General features: G+C 43.9%; 1 protein-coding gene across 8 annotated transcripts in view; it reads left to right on the top strand.

Moving 5' to 3' along the window:
- LOC138261611 (uncharacterized) overlaps positions 1-22,926 on the top strand; it is a 909,500-nt gene that overhangs the window by 196,033 nt on the left and 690,541 nt on the right. For all 8 annotated transcript variants that reach the window (XM_069210725.1, XM_069210726.1, XM_069210728.1 and 5 more), the window contains exon 3: positions 11,461-11,613. In XM_069210725.1, the coding sequence (XP_069066826.1) occupies positions 11,461-11,613 (153 nt within the window). The remainder of the gene's footprint in view (positions 1-11,460; positions 11,614-22,926) is intronic.

The raw sequence follows: 22,926 nt of genomic DNA, 5'->3' as shown, positions 1-22,926 counted from the left end.
CGGGTCAAGCCGAGAGCATTCAGAAGTACCACAATCAAAGTGCCATGCTGAATGGTAGTGCCATGTGACGTGATAAAGCCTCTATTCGCCCAGAGTCGCCTAAAATTATGAGCTACTCCAAACGCATACTGGCTATCAGTGTAGATATTAACACTAAGATGTTTACTTATTTCACAAGCTCTGGTGAGGGCAATTAATTCTGCAGCCTGTGCCGAATTTTGCGTGATTCTGTGAGATTCAACCACTGTTTTTAATGTGGTGACGGCATAGGCTGCAGTGGTTGTACCATCTGGTAACTTGAAGCAAGACCCATCTACAAACAGCTCCCCCTGTGGGTCAGATAGGGGAGTATCTGTTAAGTCTACCCGTCCCTTGGTTTCTTCCTCGGTGCCAAAAATGCAGTTGTGATCAAATTCCACATTGTCCTGAGGGAGGGGTAGTAATGTAGCTGGGTTCAAGACATTGCACCGCTTCAAAATGATATTTGGACTGAACATGTTAATTCATAACCCGTTAGACGAGCACTGGTGAGATGCTGCGTCTGTGTCTTGTTAAACAAAATATCAACTGCATGAGGAACCATCAGTGAGTGGATTGCCACCAACAAACCCTTCACTTTGTTTCGCCGCAGAAGCCACTCCTCTAAGTCAACTAGGCAAAGCTTGCGCCACAGTGTCCAAGGTGGAAGAGAAGTATGCACAAGGGCGTTGTCTCCCACCTTGATCCTGTGTCAAAACAGACAATGTACAGCCATGCTTTTCATGCACAAATACAACAAATGGTTTGATGTAATCCGGATTACCCACTACAGGAGCACAGTACAACACCTTTTTTAGTTCCTGACATTTGTCAGTCCAAGGTACAAGAGAGGGCACACCTGAAAGTGTCAGGGCAGTCAATGGTTTCGCTATAAGTGAAAAATTTGGAATCCACTGTCTGCAAAAGGATGTAATTCCCAAAATTGCTCGGACTTCAATGGGGGTTCGTGGTGCAGTCATTGTATGAACCAGTTTTATTCTGTCTGGATGTAATCTCCTTTCCTCCTTAGAGAGGAGGTGTCCTAGATAGGTGACCTGCTCTTTACAATATTGCAATTTTGGGAGGGACACCCTATGGCCCAGGGATGCTAAATTATGTAATAATGCAACAGTATCAGTCTTACATTGTGCCATGGAATAAGAGGCAATTAAAATATCGTCAATGTACTGCAACAGTACAGAGCCTGAAGATGGATTCAATTGGTCTGGTTGACGTTTAGGACATTGACTATATATGCTGGGACTCTCAACAAACCCTTGTGGAGCTCTTGTCAGTGAGAATGATCGACCAAATATTGAGAAACTGAACAAATATTGGCTTTCTGGGACGATGGGAATACTGAAGAAAGCATTCTTCAAATCGATGACTGAGAAATAACACGCAGTGGGTGGGATCATGGTGTAAAGACTATTCATGTCTGAGACCACAGGAAACTGGGGAATTACTATTTTATTGATTTCTTGGAGATCAATAACTAGTTGATATACCGTGTTATCACTTTGTTTCTTGACAACAGGGAGAATAGGGCTGTTACAGGGGCTGCCCACTATTTTCTTTATTACACCTGCATACAGCAGGTCAGAAATTACTGTCTTGAGCCCTTTTTCGGTTGCTTTAGGTAATTTATATTGAGGGATACGAGGTAGCCGGGCACCTGGTTTGATTTTTATTACAATAGGGTCGATATCCATAATGTCTACATCATTTTTGCATTTGGACCATAAGCAAGGATCTACCCCGCTAGCTCTGGGGGTAAGTCGCATTCATGCGAAAACATGCACCGGGTAGGGGCAATGCTATCCATAGTTACATAGACACCATACATTGAACAGTGAATAACTGCATTTAATTTTTTAAACATTTCTAATGCAAAAAAGTTTTCATTGCAACCCGAGGTTAAGGAGAGTGACGTGTCTACTGTAAATGGTCCTACAGTTACTCTCATAGGTGCTGAGATGGGGCTCACCACGGGATCCCAGAAATCCCAATTGACGTGGTATGAAGCCCAGACAGGGGAGCCCCGGGGACTGCAGCATGTGCAGTAGATGTTCTGGTGGCGCCAGTATCTAGAAGAAACTTATGGCCCTCCCCTTCGATATTTACGTTGATATAGGGACCACTCTGATCTACAGGAATACTGACTCGCCCCTGGCCCTGTCTGTGGCTGGCCTAGTAATTGTATAATTCAAAAAAAGAATCAGCATAATATTGTTGTTCAAATGCATTGTCAAAAATATTAGTGTTATGCGGGACCTGGTTTACATTCTGCAAATTCTGACAATTTCTGCCTCTTCCTCGCCCTCGTGTGTTACCTGATGCATTCCCTCTATCAAGTGACATGTTCTGTCTCCCTTTACGCAATGGGCAAGTATCACGCCAATGGCCATCCTGTTTACAGTAGGCGCATTGGTTGCTATTCAGTCGGCGGTCTTGGGGGGGGGGGTCAGATACACCTTGCCCTCGGCCCCTTCCCCGTCCCCTTGGTGGGCCACCCCTTGGCTGAGGGGTTGTGTCCTGCTGGGGATATGCCTGCTGTAATAGTACCTTTTTCTTAATTTTTTTTTACTGATTTCTCATTCTTTTCAAATTCTTCCTTATACCTGCTCTCATAATATTGTGCCATCTGTAAGATCTCTGCCTGTCCCTTCATCATCCACAAACTCTCTGTTGCTTTTAATTTTTGTGATATTTCAGGTAGAAGGCCATTGACAAAACGTTCCACAAATATCGGGACACCAGTTACGGTGGCGAGGTCTTGACCGCTAAAATCTATGAACGCTTGTTCAATTCTAGTAAAATAATCTGTTTTCTGTTTATAGGTGGCAAGTTTTCCCCAGTCCACAGTTTGAAGGGGGATAACAGTTTCTAGTTTAGTCAATAGTCGGTTAGGTAAATTTAAAATATCCTTATGAGGCAGGGCTCCTGGTGCCTGCATGCTTCATGTGCTTCTGAAACCCCCCATGTAGCTCCCAAGGTAGGCGCATCATCTACTCTTCGAATTTTATGCCAGACTTCTGGGCCCAATAAGACACCAAAAAAATAGTCAATGTCCTTGAGGGTCATGGTGGTGGTAGAAATAGCAATTCTAACGCCCTGATAGAATCCAGCTGGATTCTTTTGAGGATCTGGCAATTCCTTTTTTGTAGCCATTACCTCCTCCCTTTTCCATGGGATATGGATAAACTTGGCCACGGGTACGGGACGTGGTCGGTTGGCGGCAGCTGCAGCTGCAATTGTGGCCTCAGTGGGAAGATCAGGGTGTACTTCCCTCATTGGGTATTCCGTGTCATACGTATTGAGAACATCTTCTCTGGCTACAACGCAAATGGGTACTCCCTCAGTTACGCCCTTATTATCAGGTTTACAAGCCACACTGTCACACCAAAATCGGTTTAATTCCTCTTCATAAGGGAGAGGGGTAGAGTCGCTAGTACAAGAATTCCAATTCTTCTCCAATTTTTGAAATCATGTACTGAATTGCTAATTGCTGTCCAAAATGTGGCATTTGTTGTACTGTTTGCATAATATCGGTGTGAGTGTAAATAGGATTTGCCATCCAAGTCTCTGACTGATTTTTGAGAACCCGTTTTTCATCCTCCCCAATAGTGGAGCGTGTACTAGGGGCGAAATTGACTTCATAGGTGTACACCACATGGGTGACAGTGGATGAATGGCTGTATATTTTCGACATTGTCTATTTGGGGTATTAGGGGCAGAGGACATTGTTTGTAAAGTTGCAGTGCTCGTGGGCAGTGGTGGAGCAGGGGACAGAGAAACTTGGACTTGGGCTGGGGTCTGTGATTGCTGTGGCACATGCTGATGTGGTGGTACACCTGGATTTGCCAAATTCTGCCCTTGCTGCTGTTGCTGTGCCCCTATGATAGGTTGGACTACTGCAGGGGGGGTGTAAGGTGAATGTGCAGTGGGTCTATTATCTAACATCTGTAGCAATACCTCGTCTTCTTCTAATGCATGTTTGGATTCGGTCTGTTTTTATACATAACTTCCCTCTACCTGGGCTCTATGGACTCTATCTTCAGACTCAATTCTCTTCTGGGTTTGGGAGTGGTGGTATTGTTCCGCTTTTTGAATTATTGTTTTTTTTCCCTTCTCTACCAATTTGTCCGCCTTAATTTTCCTTTTGGTAGTCTCAGTCTCCCATTTTCTATGTACCTCAAACATGTGCTGTCTAGCCTTTTTATGAAACAAACATTCCTGCAGGTAGGTTATTTTCTTTAAGTTGAAAGATCCATCCTCCGGCCAGTGGAGGTCAGGACAATGCCTAGTTTATCTGCGCCATATACTATTATACAAATTATTTTCTAAACCATAATCCTTTAACATGTCCCACCCTGGTGTTCCCTCTTTTGGGATCGGTTGTCTTTTGTCCAAACTTGGAACACGATTTCACGAAAACAACGACATAGCCCTTGCCAGCATTTTTTTTTCCCCATGTTTAACTTTTTACATTTCAAAATGTAACATGCAACAAGGTAACTTTCTCAATCCCCTTTTATCAAATGCTTACCAACCTACAAATTGGTCCAGGCCTGGACAAAATATTCAAAATTAACAAAAACATGTGTAATACAAATTGTCAAACGGTACCTTTTACAAATGCAAATTTACCAAAAACGAATTATTCCCAAATTGATAACAGTTATCTAAAACAGTTATTCTCTCAAATGCAAGTTAAAACAGACAAACGGTCAGCGTGGAACAGTCTCACCTGATTATCTGCTTTTCCCAGATTTCTCTCCGACCGCCCGTGTCAGACTAATCAGTCAAGTTAAAAGCCGATGTTCAGGATCTTCGCTGGGACGTCATGAAAAGCAGAGAGAGGCCTGCCCGGTGGATAAGATGCAGCTGCTTTGAAACTATGTCTTTGTGCAGGGGCCCCTGGAATCTACACCTCTGGAACGGTATCCCCCCACTGGCAGCACGTCTCGTGACAGCGCTACTGGAGACATCCACTGGAAAATCCCAGACGGGCCCCCATTTGTAAAGCACGTTTTAATGATACTTACAAATGCATTTACAAAGGAGTTTAGACACGGAGAGTCGGAGTGAAAAATCAGTGACCAAAGGTGTCTTTATTTTTGCTGCAGCAAAGAGTACAGATTTTCAACTGGCATCCCCCAGTAAAGTGTGCTAACATGGTGCATTCAACTGTGATATTTATACTCATACATCAAAGGATACATAAAGTAAGAAAATAATAATGATACACGTCATACAGGAATTTTGAGGAGGGAATCAGTTTCCACACACTGGTTCCCATCCCTGCTTTGTCCTCAACTCCCTTCTGCAGCTGTCTGACTTGTCACATTCTGAGAACCCTTCAAAGGATTGCGTGGTTCAAAGAAATAGATATCAACCTTTCCCTCCCCAAAATACAACAGCCGAGGTCGGTTAGTTATTTTTACCACATGATTATAATGAGTAACGTGCCCCAGTTTCGGAACGAAACCAGCTGCAAGCCCGTGGTGGAACCAGGCTTTTTTTTTTACTAAACAAATAGATAAGATAACATATGCAATAGGCAGTGCGTTCAGAGAGGGAACTCAAACTAAATGTCTTTAAGGAAAAGGAGCAATACAAAATGGATTCTTACAGCTCCATGGATGCATTTGTTGATGACCTAGAAGACACTGCTGCTAATGCAGGAGTTGACCATTAGCCAGCAGAATAATTTCAAGGGCGGACACATTTCTTCGGATTTTAATTCTGATTACACTATCTGGACCACAAGAAGGCAATCTAATGAATATTTAATGGTGCTGAGGAAGAGAGAGTCTCTGGAAAGATGAAAGGAATGATATTTCTGATGGGTACAACTACCTTATGAATTCTCCCAATGCGCCAGCATTTGACGGAAATTTTCTTCTCAGCTCTTCATGTCGACAAGAACATCATAATTGCACGGTTCCGCACGCGACTCAGTCTGACGTCATTATGGCAATAATAGGTCCTCGTCGGCGTGCTGACGTCGGTTCCCTTTTTTACATGCCTTCGACGCTAATGGTTTTCTCCTAGCTCTCAGGGAGCTACTGTTTCGAAGGTGTCTTTTTGTCTCTAGTTACAATGTCTCCTACTAGAAAGTCAGGGTTTAAACATTGTTGTGAGTGGGGGGGTCGTACATCTGTCACGGACCCTCACGATGACTGCTTATGGTGTCATGACGTGGAGGAGTGTGTATCCTGCCAAAGGATGAATCCGAAGGTGCTGAAGAGAGAGAAGCCAAACTCTTTCTGGCTAAGGCGCAGAAAGGACACAGAAGTCAGTGGAGAGCTTCTTCCCATAACTCATCGAAGAAGCATAAGAGGCGGCGCTGGCATAACTCTCTGCGTCATTTGGCTAGAGGTCGTTCATGATCCAGGTCTCCATCTAGACAGCGTTGTGCGACGTGGGAGGTTAGTCCTACTGTGACCCCCCAGCCTCAAAGTCCTCAGGCTTCTCCGGCGCCATCGGTCTTCGAGGTGGTTGGGCCCCAAGAGATTCCTCGCTTTTCGCCTAGGGTGCAGGATTCTGATGCCCAGCCGACCCAAGTGCCACAGGAAGATCAGCGGTATCCTGCCCTCCCTGCTCCGGGAGCGGATCCGGCGGCATTTTTGAATGCCATGTTCAACATGTTTAATGCTGTGGCCCCTGCTGGTGCACCGGCTGGTCCCACGGGTCCTTTGACATTCTCCTTGGGCTCTCCGGCTCCATATAAGTCGACGCCGTTCATGCCGTTTTGTCCAGCTGTGGGTACCGGTTTGGCGCCGATGACATTGCCTTAGAGGCCTGCGGCGCCGATGATGTCGCCTCATACACAGTCTATGCCGGTGACAGGACCTCATGTGTCCACGGTGCTGTTGGGATTCCCTATTGGATTGTAGTGTGTCTCCTTCTTCTCATGGTCCTGAAGCCGGTGTCATCGACGTTGGCTAACTCTATGTCGATGCCGAGGTTGGAGGCCAGGTTGAGGTCGCGGAGGAGAGCACTGAGGCTCTTGGAAGAGCAGGAGACATTTCCCCTGAGTGGGATCTTTCATCTCCAGGGAGTTTACAGAGGAAGCGGCTTCCTTCCATTCTGTGGTCAGGAAGGCGGCAGATTTCTTGGACCTTCCATTGCCGGCTGCTGAGGATAAAACGAACATTTTGACCGAGGTCCTGCATCCTTCTTTGGCTTCAGCAGAACCCTTGCTTCCATTTAATGGTGCTCTTACGGAGCCTATATTGGAGGTTTGGAGGAAGCCTGTGACATTGCCAGTTGTAAACAGAACAGTTGCAAGATAGTACAGGGTGGCTCCGGGAGATCTGGGATTTATTATCACAGCATCCAACTCCGGAGAGTTTAGTGGTCCAGGCCTCATCTTCGGCACATTCTGCACCAGGCTCATTCCCTGTTACTCCTTCGGACAGGGAGTCCAAGAGGATGAAGCAGTCAGCCAAGAAGACCTTTTCATCCTGCAGTATGGCCCTAAAATTGGCCAATGCTACCTGTGTGTTAGGTAGATATGTGCACACCCTGATGGACGCGGCTAAAGCTGTAGTTCCTGACTTACCATAGGATAGGCAGGGGCAGTTCATTGAGTTGTCAGACGCTTAAGCTGTGGTTAAGCAGATCATCCAGTCTGGTCTGGATACTACAGACTCAGTGGCCAGGGCGATGGGTACTTCAATCGCTTCCAGGAGGCATGCATGGCTGAGGTCTTCTGGCTTTTCTATGGATGTCCAGTACACTTTATTGGGCTTGGCTTTCGACAGAGAAAAGTTGTTTGGGGCCAAAGCTGACTCTGCCTTAGAACGCTTCAAGGACAGTATGGCCACAGCAAAGTCTTTGGGTCTTCAGGCTTCCACTACTACCCCTTTCAGGTCCTTTCGGCGGTTTAAGGGGTTTGGGCGTGGAGCCTTTTATCGTGGATCACCCTAGTCCACAGTCCAATAGCCTGCCAGCCTTCCATATAGATCCTTTAGAGGGCAGGGAAGAGTTCGGACAAGAGGGGCCACCCAGCAGCACCCTGCATCATCCTCTTCCTCTGGGGGAGCACAACAAGGAAAGCAGCCCTAGTTTTCTACCCGTTTTGAGTCATACTTTTCCCTTAGGGGGAAGGTTACTTCTTTTTCTCCACAAGTGGGAATTAGCCACATCGGACTTCTGGGCTCTAAGTATTGTGAGGAAAGGATATGCCCTTCCTTTTCTGGAGTTTCCCCCTCCTATCCCTCCCCTTCCTTAGTTTTGTTCAGAAGACCATGTTCTGTTGTTGCAGCAGGAGGTTCAAGTCCTGTTATCAAAAGGCACAGTGGAGTTGGTTCCAGAGCAGGAGAGGGGTCAGGGTTGTTATTTAAGATATTTCCTGATCCCCAAGAAGAATGGCTGATTGAGGCCTATCCTGGATCTAAGGATTTTGAATTGGTTCCTCAAGCAGGAGAAATTTAATGCTGACTCTGGTGCAGGTGCTTCAGGCATTGAACAAAGAGGATTGGATGGTCTCTATTGACTTGCAGGATGCTTACTTTCATATCCCTATTCTCAAGTCGCACAGGAAGTATCTCCGGTTTGTGATCGGTTTGCAACACTACCAGTTTGTGGTCCTTCCTTTTGGTCTTACTTCAGCACCTCGAGTCTTCACAAAGGTGATGGCGGTGGTTGCAGCAAGTCTCAGGACGATTGGTTGAATCAAAGCCAAGTCTACAGAGTTCATGCTGCATCACCTGCAAATGACAACTCAGTTGTTGTTCGACCTAGGCTTTTCGGTAAATATGCCCAAGTCTCACATGGTGCCCTCTCAGCGCCCCTGTTCATAGGGGCAGTACTGGACACAGCATTGAATCAGGCCTATCCTCTGCCTCAGCGGATTCAGGACATTCAGGCGTTGATTCCAATGTTTTAAAATGGAGGGGTTGTTCCAGTCCTCAAGGTCCTACATCTGCTTGATCTGTTCGCTTCTTGCATTCTGTTGGTCACTCATGCATGCTGGTTCTTCAGTGGTGCCCCTGTAAGCAGTGGTTTCAACACAAAGGGAATCTCGAGAAGTCTATAATGATCTCCAGAGACGCTGCAGCGGATCTACAATGGTAGGCTGTGGATGGCAACCTTTCCCAAGGAAGACCGTTTTCACTACCGCCTCCGGTGGCTACGGTCATAACGGATGCTTTCCCTCTAGGGTGGGGAGCTCATCTGGGGGACCTGGAGATCAAAGGTCTTTGGTCTCCAGTGGAACAGACTTTTCTTATCAATCTGTTAGAAATTGCGGACGATACGTCTGGCTCTCAAGGCCTTCCTCCCGTCCCTTCGCGGTCAGTCAGTTCAAGTCTTGACAGACAACACAACCGCAATGTGGTACATCAACAAGCAGGTAGGAGTAGGGTCGTACCTTCTCTGCAGGGAGGCTCTGCGACTCTGGTCATGGGCTCAGGACCATCGAATTTGCATAGTAGCAAGCCATCTGGCCGGAGTGCTCAACTTGCGTGCGGACAGTCTCAGTCGGCATTTCTCTGCCGATCACAAGTGGCATCTCCATCCAGACTTGGTCCTTCACATCTTCTGGATGTGGGGTTTTCCACAGCTAGACCTGTTTGCCACTCGGGAGAACGGGCAGTGCCCGTTGCTCTGCAGCCTCCAGTATCCGGTGCGAGGAGCATTGGGGGACGCGTTTCAGTTGTCTTGGTACGGCCAGTTACTTTATACGTTTCTCCCCAAACCCTTGATTCCTCGGGTTCTGAGGAATATTCGCCAAGACCGGGCCCAAATCATTTTAAATGCTCCGGATTGGCCAAGAAGGGTCGGGTACGCAGACCTTCTTCAACTCTCACTGTGCCCTCCGCTCTGTCTCCCTCACAGAGCAGACCTCCTCTCGCAGTCGCAGGGGCAGGTTCTACACCCCCACCTCCAGAGGCTGCACCTACATGCCTGGAGATTGAACGGGGCAATCTGAGCTCCTTTTCTCTCCCACCAGAAGTGGTGGATATTATTTTATCGACACACCCCCAAGTCTGTTTATGCCGGCAGATGGGCAAAATTTGTGGCTTGGTGTGGAGAGAGACAAATTGATCCTTTGAAAGCCCATTTGTCTGATCTTCTGATGTTTCCTTTGACATTAGCACAGAAGGGTTGTGCAGTTGCGACGGTCAAGGGCTATTTATCAGCGCTGTCTGCCTTTCTGTGCCTTCCTGATCAACCTTCCGTATCTAAGACCCCCATAGTTGTTAGGTTCTTAAAAGGTCTAACTAATAGGTTCCCTCCCACTCCGTTTCTCATGCCTCAGTGGGATTTGAATTTGGTTCTTACTTTCTTAATGGGTTCACCGTTTGAGCCTATGCATTCTTGCCTGTTAAGACTTTTAGTTTTAAAAACAGTTTTCCTCCCTTCTATCACATCTTCTAGGCGTGTGAGTGAGCTCCAGGCTCTTAGTGTTAAACATCCCTTTACATCATTCTTTGCTGACAAAGTGGTGCTGAGAACCAGGTCGGCTTTCCTTCCTAAGGTTGTCACTCCCTTCCATATGGGGCAGTCTTTAACACTCTCATCCTTTAACCCTCTTCCCCATCCATCGAAGGAGGAGGAAAGACTTCATCGCTTGGATCCAAGAAGGGCTCCGAGTTTCTACATTGAAAGGACAAGAGACTTTAGAGTTGATGATCAACTTGTCAGTGGATATGTGGGCAAGATGAAAGGCAGAGCTGTCCATAAGAGAACCTTATCCAGGTGGGTCATTCTTTGCCTTAAGATCTGTTATTCATTAGCAGAGAAGGTTCCGCCTGAGGGTATTAGAGTTCATTCTACCAGGGCTAAGTCTAGTTGTATCCATCAGAAGAACAAGTTACTTACCTTCGGTAACGCTTTTTCTGGTGGATACATTAGCTACCTATGGATCCTTCACAGTCCCACCCGCCTCCCTGTTGCTTGTCAGGGCATACCAAGACTTTTGTTGCTGGATATGTATATACATTTGTGCTGTTTTTATATGACCAAAATAGTGATTTATATTTGTTTTTGGATTGGAATATATATGTTGTGCTTGTGAAGTCACTGTTCACCTGTTTGCCTCAAAGGCATGTAAAAATGGTGAAAACCGACTTCAGCACGCCGACGAGGACCTGTTATTGCCACAGTGACGTCAAACTGAGTCGCATGCGAAGCTGTGCAATTATGACGTCGACGTGAAGAGCTAGGAAGAACATTTTCTGTCGAATGCTGGCGCATTGGGAGAATTCACAAGGGGAGGAATCCCACTTAGCTTATGTATCCACCAGAAAAAGCGTTACTGAAGGTAAGTAACTTGTTCTTCTGGTATGTGCAGGAGGTAGTTTCAGTGACCTGGTTCTTGAAACCCTTGCAGTATCGTTCTACACCGTGCATCTTGCTTTTATGACCAATTTATTGTTGCTGTCTTGTGTGTTGCTTGTGTTTAGCTTTTTGCTCTTCATCTTTTAGGACCACGAAATGGTGTTGAGAAGAATTGCAGATGATCGTAAAATGTTACAAGAAAAGACTGTTCATGCTTCCAACCATGAGACTACATCTCAGATGGCTCAGAGGTTAGGGGGCAAAGTTCAGACGACTGATGCCAATATTTGTTTTCTGATGGTGAGTACTGCACAATAGTTTGGTATGTGATAAATGTGTGTGTGCTGGAACCGAGGTGGGATTATTTTGCTGTCACTTAACTAAATGGCATGGCTGTTGTCGCTCTGGGAACTTCTGTTCATATTTCAGTAAAGAGGTAATAATTTGGATGTATGAAATTAATAATGTTAAACAGCTTGTATATTTTTAGACAAAAGTTATATTAACAATTAATGCAGTTTTTCTTCATAAGTTGTCACAGTGAATGTGAACAGAGTTTTAAAGAATTACAAGTTAACCAGTTTTTGTACTAAAAGATGTAATGCTTCCTAGTGCAAGAATATTTGAGGTCCTTAGTAGGCCACTGTAACCTGCAACTCTAAAGCCATTATAGATCGACCAGTCTTGCAAATTTAGTCCAATGAAAAATTGAGCATTGTCTTTGTATGATGCGTGATCCATAGATAATATGGAGCATTTGGGGGGAAAAAGTACAAAAAATAAAAGCAAAATTGTTGTTTGAATTTCAACTTAAGTCACTGGGAAACTACAGCACAGCATTAAGGGTAGCTTGAGTGCATGCGTTGGGAGTAGGGTTCGGGTCATGTTATGAGGCTTGTGGTCAGGATTTGGGTTAGGCTTAGATTTAATAATAAGGTTTGAGTTACAGTTAGTGTTAAAATAATGTTAGTGTCAGTTATGTTTTGGTTTAATTTAAACATGTTTTCAAAATTGTGGTTACCATAAATTATGTGTTGCTGTTTCGTCAAGAGATTGTTTTCAAGGCTGGCTTATCAAACAGATGTGTTTGGATACTTATGACCTACATCTGAGGTGTTTGCCTTTGAGTGTATTATCAGAAACCGCCATTTTTTTTACATGTAAATATTATTCTTTTGGTGCTGCAACTCCTCAAAATAGTCTTTCCATGCTAATTACTAAAGGGCACCCCTCAGCTTTTCATTTTGGACAGGAACCACAAGAGAAGGAGGATAATTAACGTGAGGGCTTCGGATTCTGAGCTTTTTTTAATCACATATCAAAACACACATCTTGCCCCATTGTTGTGTTGGTGACTAGTCACTTTTTTAGCAAAGAACATCAGTTCGGGCAAGTTGAGGGAGAAATCGACAGTCAAGTCCCTGGATGCTCTACATCATCAGTGTGCTTTTCTCCTCCTAGGCCCAAGTGAACTTGCATTGTGCTTTTATCCAGCAGATGTATGCTGCCTATAGGATGGAGCATCTGTTACTTCTGTAGCTCTCCCATCCTGTGGCATGTTTAAATAGACAAAATGGTGGGAAACCTTCCCCCCATCTCTAAACCTCTATGATGCCTTTCAAGGGGTAGTTGTTTTTCGCCCTGTGGGCTTTAGTGTGTCTCACAGTTGGTGAACGGCATATGCGTCACCATGGGTGCTTCGTTCCGTTTATTTAAAAAAGTTGACCAGTGAGAAATTGGGTCCCGATATACTGGGCTGTTTGTTGACAAACAGAATGGTCCATGTGCTGGAGCAGTATTTTGATTCGCTGCAAAGTATCTTGTGAGACATGAATTAAATGAAAGTGTCTGCTACTTAACATACCCACATTAAGGTCACAGAGTTTGAATACTTGAAAAATCTTTTTGTGTACAGTCACATTTGTGAACTCTGAATTCCTGGAAACCATGTGCAGTTTTTTCCATGAAGGAGTACTACCAACGCATTTGAGCAGAAAAACTGCACAGACATATTCTATGATTAAAAGAGGTAAGTGAATCGTAAATGATTTAATTCACTTAGCTAAAATAAATGTTGCAGGCACTTAAAACCATATTTACAAGTTGGTTGCGCCACTGATGTGTCACTTTTTTTGATGCACTGACGGCGCAAGCTGCAGGTCCATTTCTACAAGGCCATGCAAAACCAATTCACGTGGCTTTCAATTGGCTTGTAGCTACTGTAGTGAATCCTATCTTGTTTTAATGGGAAGCAGGAGTTAGCTTAGCCTTCTGGCTTGTAGAATTGTGCCCCTGTCACTCAGCGACTTTTACCTTACTTAGTTTATTCTGTTTTAGCACAATTATTTAATTACATCTTTCAAGATGGCTGCATTGTTTCTAGTTAGGCCAATGTTTTAGTTTCATGTTGTCAGTGCCATTGTGCTACGGCGTCACTCTCAAACGACAAAGATAAACAAACTGTAGATATTCACATTAGGTACTTTCCCTCTTTTCGCTTTTGAGGGAATTGTTTATATAAATTGCTGCCTCAAGTATGTCTTGTTATCTATTGTTTGGGAACAGACCTATGTCAGGGGTCCAATCATATCTGTATAAAAACATCTCACACAGACACATAGTCAGAGTGATTCCTACCAGGTGCCATCGCTGCTATCGATGCTGCAAGTCGCCTTGACGCTGGCCGAGTCTTCGTGTCCCCATGGGGTCTGATGTAGAGACCAAGTTAACGAAAGTTGGGGTATTCTTCTCACGGACATCACATTGGCAGATTAGGTTTATCACACCTAGATCCCTTTAGGTTAGGTTCATCATGTTAGGGTATTAGGACATATATCACGTCATGTCGCTTTGTTACTGCAAGATGGTAGGGGTCCTTGTACTTGTACTTGACTCTCGGTTTCACAATTCTGTTTCTTGCACTGCTCCTTGTCCTAATCATTGCAGCCCATGCAGTTTATCTTAGATTGCAGTATTGTTAATACAAAACCTATTAAGCTTTTACTGCATCTCCTTCATTGCCTGAGTGTCTGATTGAGACATGTTGTTCATGAGAGAAAGGGGTACTCTCTGCTTAACCACGACACTCCCTGAGATGTCTCACTCTTGAGTCCATGCATAAAGGCTGCTACAAATCACCTTTTACTGTTGGGGTTTTTGGTGAGGTGCTGCTTTTGAGCTAGGAGGGTTGGGACGACAGTTGCTACTTGTTGTAGGATTGGCATAGTCACCTACAAACATACGTACTGTCGTCTTAAACCAGCAGTCTTGCCCAGAGCAAGAGTCAAACTACAACATAGCGCCACCAACGATGGTGTTTTAGGCACTAATTTACGGATACCCTGATTATCACTGTCTAACACACAACAGGTAACCTAAGTACTGTTATACAGAGACGCCCGTGGTCCTAGGGAAGATTCTCTTCAGCTGAACAGGGAGCACTTTACTAGGCTGTAGGTTATTTGAGCTCAAACTATTAAAAGGACTTTTCTCCCCACTTTGTGTTCCATCTCTATTACCCATTACACAATATGGCTAACGCCATAAATATTTCTAAGAATGCTAGACAAGCATTAAAATTGCACCTAGTAGCGCATGACTTAAGAGATGAGGGCAGGGATGTTACATTCATGGTAGAAGCTAGTGAAGCTTACCAAGCAGATATATTTTACACATGGGTCACCTTTCCTGAGGAAGACCAAAGATCATATTCCACACATACAGAATAGCTAATGTACCACAACAGTACCGAGCATATCAGTATCTTGAAATACTGATCATCTAGCAAGAACAAAAAAACTGGTTTAATGGCGCCCTACCACAAGTAATAAACCTGGTGAGACTAGGTCCTATAGGTAATGACGGACCAACGTGGCCTATCTTTGCCACATACACCCCTCACCCAGCTATACAAATATGCAGGCAGCTGATCTGTGCAATTTATACATTAAGCTAGTAACACTATATAGACTACTTGTTCAGTTCGTAATGCGAAATTTGAATACTACACCAGCACGTCCAGCACTTCCAGCACCTGCTGGATATTAGTTAGCTATGATTGGGATTAATCTACAAACAGTACATTCCATTATGGATAAAGCGCCCACAAAACGAGTGAAAATCTCATTCTGGACAGCCCAGAAAACTAATCCGCTGGAAGCTGTGTTTCCCCATACGGGATCACAGGAAAAACATAGAATTCTCACTATGTTTTTGCCTTTTGGGATGGTTCCCTCAGAGGATGACTGCGCCCCATGGGCAACAGTCTTCGCTGCAATTTATACTACCACACATGGTACCCCAACACTTGCCAATCTACTGGAAGTGTTAAAACAAATACAGAATGAGCACGGGGCTGCACCACTCCTTAATTTGGGGATGAAATTAATGCATAACTTTGGCGCAGTCTCCTCAAAAATACTTGGTAGCATTAAAGGGTATGCGGTAGCATTGGGTATACTCCAGTGGCTCCGGGAAGTTCCACAGTTGGACCAGAAGAAAGAGCTACTGAAAATTATTTCTGACACCTATACCAGTATAGGACGATACAATTTGGGAGCTAAGCCGAAGAAGCCTGAAATACAAAGTAGCACCCCTAAGGAAGGTACTCAACAAGCACAGGAGGGTTCTAACAAGTGCTGGGATAAACAAAAACAATTTAAAGACAAAGTCAGAGAGCAGATTCTCCCACACCGGAGAACTCCAACAGGAGATATAATCTCAGAAATAGAAAAAATATAAAAATCCTGATAGATTCACATCCTCTCGTTCCTTTCGGGTCGCACCGATAGACGTAGCAAGAGAGGGGGGCCGTCCTGATCGACGTCCTGAATACGTCAAACAGAAGAAAGACTCACCACAGTCTTTAGACAAAAAAGAAGTTAAGTCCCCACAACAAAAGCCACAATTCAAAAAGAAAAAGGTGGCAGCACTCTCAATTAAAAATGCCAGTACACTTGAGAACATGGATGAAGAACAAAACGTGGGCAGTGACACTGCTAGACAGCGTGGCAGAGGTTGCAAGCATATGTTGCCAGGGTCTGAAAGATCATCTGGATGCAACAGAAATTAGCGATTTTATTGCAGTTGAGACTGTGGACAGGCACGTTCTCCCACCTGACAGGGTTTATGATTTAAGCATTCATATTGAGGGGGACATAGAATGCACTGTTAGTGGGCTATTCTGGGATGACCTTAGTTGTGTTATCCTACTGCCCGAAAAGGACTGGCCACCTGAGCACGTCTGTAAGCTCCCACATGGGGAAGATGTTGTTTTGCCTTCTTTCTCTGATCTTGTTCATGAAGCGGTAAAACAAGCCTACACTGTCAACTGGGCTTTAGCGCAGGCACCTGTGTTATACCGCAACCATGTAGGTTGGGACAAGGATTCTCATTGTCATGTAATACCTATCAGGTTTACACCCCAGCCTCAGCCACAATATCCTGTTAAACATGAAGCAAAAGCTCCAGTGAGGAAGGTCCTCACTCAGCTCGAGTACCAGTGTGTAATTGAGCACTGGGTCTCTGCAATGAATAACCCATTATTCCCCGTTGCAAAGCCAGACCATTCATACAGAATAGTCTTTAGAAAACAGTCATACATACTTTATACAAAATTCACAGGGCCCAGCACTAATAAACAACATAGTGCACAAAAAATACGAAACAACTTTGGATACCTCAAAATTTTTTTCTGTCAAAAACTTAGCACACAGAAGTTGGGACCTGAGTGCATTCTCATTTGGCTCGCAGAAACGCTTCTGCTATTTACCCCAAGGCTACTAGAACAGTCCAGGACTGTTCTCAGCCCATGTAACATCAATATTGCATGATATTGATCCTGAGGCGTTGTCTTACGTGGATGACATCTATCTCACAGATGACGACCTTAACATTCATCTTGCCAGGGTTGATCGGATCGTTTTAGGATTCGCAGCTCTTGGTTACAAATTTAACTTTAGGAAAACTAAAATAGCCTTTCTCAGCATATTATTCCTGGGATATGAGCTCTCAAACGAGGGCAAGAGCCTGGCCCCGCACTTTTCAGAAAAATGTGCTCAACTCCAGCCACCAAATACAATTAAGAAACTACAATCCTTACTTGATTTCTTTAACTTTGGTAGAACATCCATTCCAGACTATGCACAACGTATCAAGCCACTTTATGACTTACTACGCCCTGATTTTTCTAGCAGACACAGGACAGTTGAACACACACAGTTGAAATCACATTTATACTCCAATGCAGAACAACGTTTTGCACTCACAGAAAAATTCTAACTGCTTTACAGATGGCTGTTAGGTTTATCATGTTAGGGTATTATAAGGAGAGGCCACTTGCCCAAGGGAAGCCCTTTATTGTCCTTACCCTGGTGCCAGCCTTAGAGGCTGTCACCAAAGCAAGCGTTCCAACGCTAAAGCATTGCATCCACGCCGGATTCAATGGGCAACCTTTCTGACTGCCACGATGTAGATTACATCTTTGATTCAAAACTTCAGACACAAGAATTTCTCCAGTACGACCAGGAGTACCCACACCTCTAGATATTTTGCCATTTGACAGATACCATGCTGTCATTTACACTGATGGTTTAGCACAACCAGATGTAGGAACCAAACATCAATACTCAGCCACTGACACAGCTGTGAGAGGATTGTTGAAGGATGGTGTATTCCACCCTCACAATACCTAAACACAGACCCTAGGGGACAGCACGGCTCAGCTGGCTGAACTCAGTCCTAATACTAGCGCTAGAACACAAAGAGCCAAGAGTACTCACTCTGATTGGCTGTGATTCATACTACTGTGTGTAATCATACAATGATTATCTTAATCATTGGAAGTTGAACGGGTTCAGAGATTCAAAAGGGAACACCATAAAACACAGAACTCTGTGGGGGAGGGTGTCTGATCTCAAGGATAAGCTACCTTGTGTCCATGTAATGCATACATTGGGCCACCAACATGTAGGAGTACACGTTATCGGCAACAATATGGATGATGAAGAAGCCAAATCTGCAGTAGCTACGGCTTCTGTAGCTGCAGTGACTGGTTCTCAGACGAGATTGGATAATTAAATTGACTGCTGTGAAAGCTTCGGCTGAAGGCATGCCACTCCCAAACAAAATATTCATACCACATCAGTGCACAGAATGTTGCTTATACAACAATTCCTGGGGTTGAAGACTGACCAATCCTCAGTCAAGACCAGAGATTAGATCTCATCGAAGCAGTACATGAGAGTGTCACATCTGCTCATGCTGGTATTTTGGCCACAATAACACTCTTACAGAAATGCTTCTGGTGGCCAGGTCTATAAAAAATAGACAAACCACTATGTATATTGTTGTTACATTTGCCAGCAAATTAAGGGCTCCAACATCAAACGCCCACCACAGATATCCCTCTTAGTGTTCAACATGCCTCTACAATGTGTGTACTTGGACCATTGTGGTCAGCTCCAACCGGAGGGTGCATACAAATACATCTTTAGTAGTTGTAGATGCTTCTTTTATATTCTTGTGGGTATGGTCTTAGCGGTCGGCCGACGCTCGAACTGTTATAAAAGGTTTGCTGATCTTTATCGGTACAAATGCGGTTGCAGCATTCTATGCGGACCAGGGTCCTGCCTTTGCCTCTAAGGCTTTTAGGGACACCATGAGAGCAAAGGGTGTTGAACTACAATACTCCTCATCCTAGCATCCCAAGGGTACTTCGGTTGTGAAGAGGAGGATTCGAAATCTAAAGCAGTCCTTAACAGCTAGAGTATTAGGTTCTGGTTTCACTTGGCCTCATTACCTATATGGATTCCAGAGAACACTGAATAATCTGCCAAGATGGTCCAAAACATAGTATGGACAGCCGTGCACGACAACAAACTAGAGTCAGACAAAGTGTCCTAAGGACTTTGTGTTAGACCTGACAGCCTTAGGGGGGTCATCCCCAACCTTTTGCCTGCCTCCCGCCACTTCTTTTACACTGTTTTTGCCGATTTTAGGACTCTGCGTACTTTACCACTTCTAACCAGTGCTAAAGTGCATAGGCTCTCTCCCTTAAAACATGGTAACACTACATGTGCCTTTAGATTAAATGCTACTAGTGGGCCTGCAGAACTGGTTGTGCCACCCACGTAAGTAGCCTCTTAACCATGTCTCAGGCCTGCCATTGCAAGACCTATGTGGGCAGTTTCACTCCCACTTCGACTTGGCACTTAAACGTACTTGGCAAGCCTTAAACTCCCCTTTTTCTACAAATAAGTCACCACTAAGGTAGGCCCTAGGTAACCCATAGGGCAGGGTGCTCTGTAGGTAAAAGGCAGGACATATACCTTTGTGTTTTATTTGTCCTGGTAGTGGAAAACAGCTCAATTCGTTTTCCACTGCTGTGAGGCCTGCTGCTTTCATAGCCTAACATCATGGCTACCCTCATATACTGTTTGAGTGGTAGATTCTGATCACAAAGTAGTAGACAGATCAATTTTAGTATTGCCAGAATGTTAATACAAAATCCTACTGACTGGTGAGGTTGGATTTTATATTACTATTTTAGAAATCACTTTTATAAAGTGAGCATTTCTCTGCACTTAAAATCCATCTGTGCCTTACATTCTGTCTCCAATCCATGTCTGGGCTGGGCTGGGCTATTTGACAGCAGCTCCCTTGTGCATTTCACCCACACACTGCTTGGCTGCCCAAGTGACTTACCTGGACTGCTTCGCTGTGAATGACTGCTGCCTTGCTGACCTCTGGCTTTGCTGAGAAGTGCTCTCCAAGGGCTTGGATTGAGCTTGCCTCCTGTTTCCTGAAGTCTCAGGGCCAAAAATACTTTTTCTCTTCAAAGGAACTCCTTGTGCTGTGAAAATCGACACACAGCCTGCCTAGCGGTGAAAGAATCACTGCATCGCTGGTCCAGAACAACGCAGCCCGGCTTCCCAAGTAAAGATCGACACAGCACCAGCTTTGCGACTTGAATTTCGATGTACAGCCCACCAGAGCGACGCATCGCCATGCAGGAAAGATGCAGCCAGTCTTCCTGCGTGAGGAATTGACGCTGCACCTGCCGTGCGACAGAAACTCCGCCGCATTGGCAACTAGATCGACGCTGCACCTATGACTTCGCCCAGGATTTCCACGCATCGTCCTGGGCGACAAATGAGCCCGCATCGCAAAGAGGATTCATGCCTGCGCGCCGGAATTCAACGCAAAGTCCTTGCTGCGTGGAAAAGACTCCTCGTCTGTGTGCGCTTGGAAATCAGACGCACACCCTCCGTTTACCATGCATCTCCTCCTCTGCGGTCTCTGTGTGTATAATTTTGACTCATTCCAGGTACTTTGTGCACACAATAGACATTTGTTGCTTTTTAAAGACTTAAGACTCTTCTTATCTTTGCAAAAGTGATATTTCATCTTGTACTTAACAAATCTTGATCGTTTTGACCTTAATTCATTCAGATAAATATCTTATATTTTTCTGTGTTATTGCATGATTTATTGCACAAATACTTTACACATTGCCTTCTAAGTTAAGCCTTACTGTTCAGTGCCAAGCTTCCAGAGGGTGGGCACAATATAATTTGGATTGTGTGTGACTTACCCTGACTAGGATTGTGGTCCCTCCTACTTGGAAAAGGGTGTATACCTCTGCAACTAGAGACCCCATTACCAACACTTTGTTTCAGACATTTGTACCATCTGTTTGCTAAACAACGCTAGGGGAAGTACTGCTTTGGAATCCTTGTAAAGCACCAGTATCTACAGCCACAACCATACTATGAATGAAATATGTAATTTACCCTCTAAGCATCTGTTTGTTGCATGTAATGCTGTAGGTTCACATTCGCCCCCCCAATCCCTGGGAGCCAGTGCTTTCTACAAATATCATCACCTTAACCTTCTGTGTCTCATATACAGTACTTATGGTGCTTCCTGGGGCTACTAAGAATTCCTGAAAAATGTCCAAGGCATATGCATGTATCAAATGATTGCAGTCCACATATTCATAGATGAAACGTTATTGTGTGTTTAATGTAACTTCTTTCTCCAAACACAGCCACAGCAGCCAACACCTTATCAAGAACTTTCACTTTTTTGGCCTGGAACACATACCTTTGGACCCTCAAGGGGGTAACAGGGAATTGCGTCTTAGGAAACGAGAATGTGTTTGGATATTGAGATTAAGAACTGTTGAGGAGGGTTTAAACACCAATCATGAATTGGAGTTCTTTTTGGGTGACTAATTTTTTATTTAGTTTATATTCGTTGACCGGGAGCTGAATGTATTTATGTTACAGGGATTTTAATTACCTCTATTATTTGATGAGATATTTATGTTACTGTCAATGCATAGGTTAAACACATCTTATATTTAGGAGAGAGTGTCATGCGTACTGTCTCTGTGAGGAATGGTCACTCACCTTTGATACTGTTTCTTTTAATTATGGGTGGGGTTTTTCCTCCCGGTAATTTTGTGTTGGAAGTATACTCGTTTTTCTTGGGTCCATACAGCAAATTAGGTTCATATGATAGAGTGCTATGTATTGGTCCTTTTGCTTCTTTTACATCATCATATTTTGGCTCTGAAGGATTTACTCCTCAGTTATTGTTATTATTTTTACTAGCCGATTGGTACTAGTTTGTCTGTTTATAATTTTGATTAATATATTCAACATAACTACATATGCCTTTAGATGTTGAATAGTGAATTTTAATAATGGTGGACTTCTATCACCACTGTTCCGCTTTGTTGCTTCTTAATGATAATTTGGTTTGCTTTTCTGTAATTTTTTGGTTGCAGTGGGCTGATTTTATTAGGTTTACAACAGAAAACAATTATGTGAGATTTGTTGTCCTGGTGATCCTTTGGTGCTTCGTTTAATTTATATATTATATGTTGGGATGAATCTTATAATTAAGGTATCGTTACTAATGTACTCTTGACTTTGTTCGTTTTGTTTTGTTCAGTCTGTTTGATGTAATTCAGATAGTTATGGACGTTTTGAGAAGGCTAAAAGGGAATTTCAGTAATGGTGAATTTGGTTTAACATCAGTCCTTTTTTCGTTTTCCGTTCCCCTTATACAATGGAACTACAATAATGGCGGACTTTTTTCATGTGTGCAGTCTCTTTTCTAGCTTGCCGCGCCATCACTTATAAATGGATTACGTGGTGAGTGAGTGCGATTTAATGGATTGGGTAGCGTACACGCTGCAAAAAAAAAGCGTGGATGACATGTATTTATCGGTTCTTTGGGGGTAAGTGAATCATTATTGTATTTCGTTCGTTTTTTAGGATATATGCGAGTTTATGTTTCCCATGAAGCCTATTATGAGTTCTGCTATACTGTATAGTTATTTGTGTATTATTGATACAAATCAGATTTAAGTTACAGTCTTACTAGTAGCTTAATGAAATTATTTAGTGAATGTCGGGCTATTGATAGGGCATCTCGTACTATACTTGGTGCTAATTTTCTTTTAATTTTCTTTTGGTGTAATGGTGAATGCCTATCGGTTTGGCCTCAACTTTAGTAATTTATTTTAGTATCAATATTTCTTTACTTTTTGTTTTTTTTACTTTTATTTTTATAGCTTGTGGTAGCTTGCATTTATTTGAAATT

The sequence above is a fragment of the Pleurodeles waltl genome, chromosome 10 (genome assembly GCF_031143425.1).
Source record: "Pleurodeles waltl isolate 20211129_DDA chromosome 10, aPleWal1.hap1.20221129, whole genome shotgun sequence".
Lineage (NCBI taxonomy): Eukaryota > Metazoa > Chordata > Amphibia > Caudata > Salamandridae > Pleurodeles > Pleurodeles waltl.
This window is presented reverse-complemented; position numbering and strand designations above follow the sequence as displayed.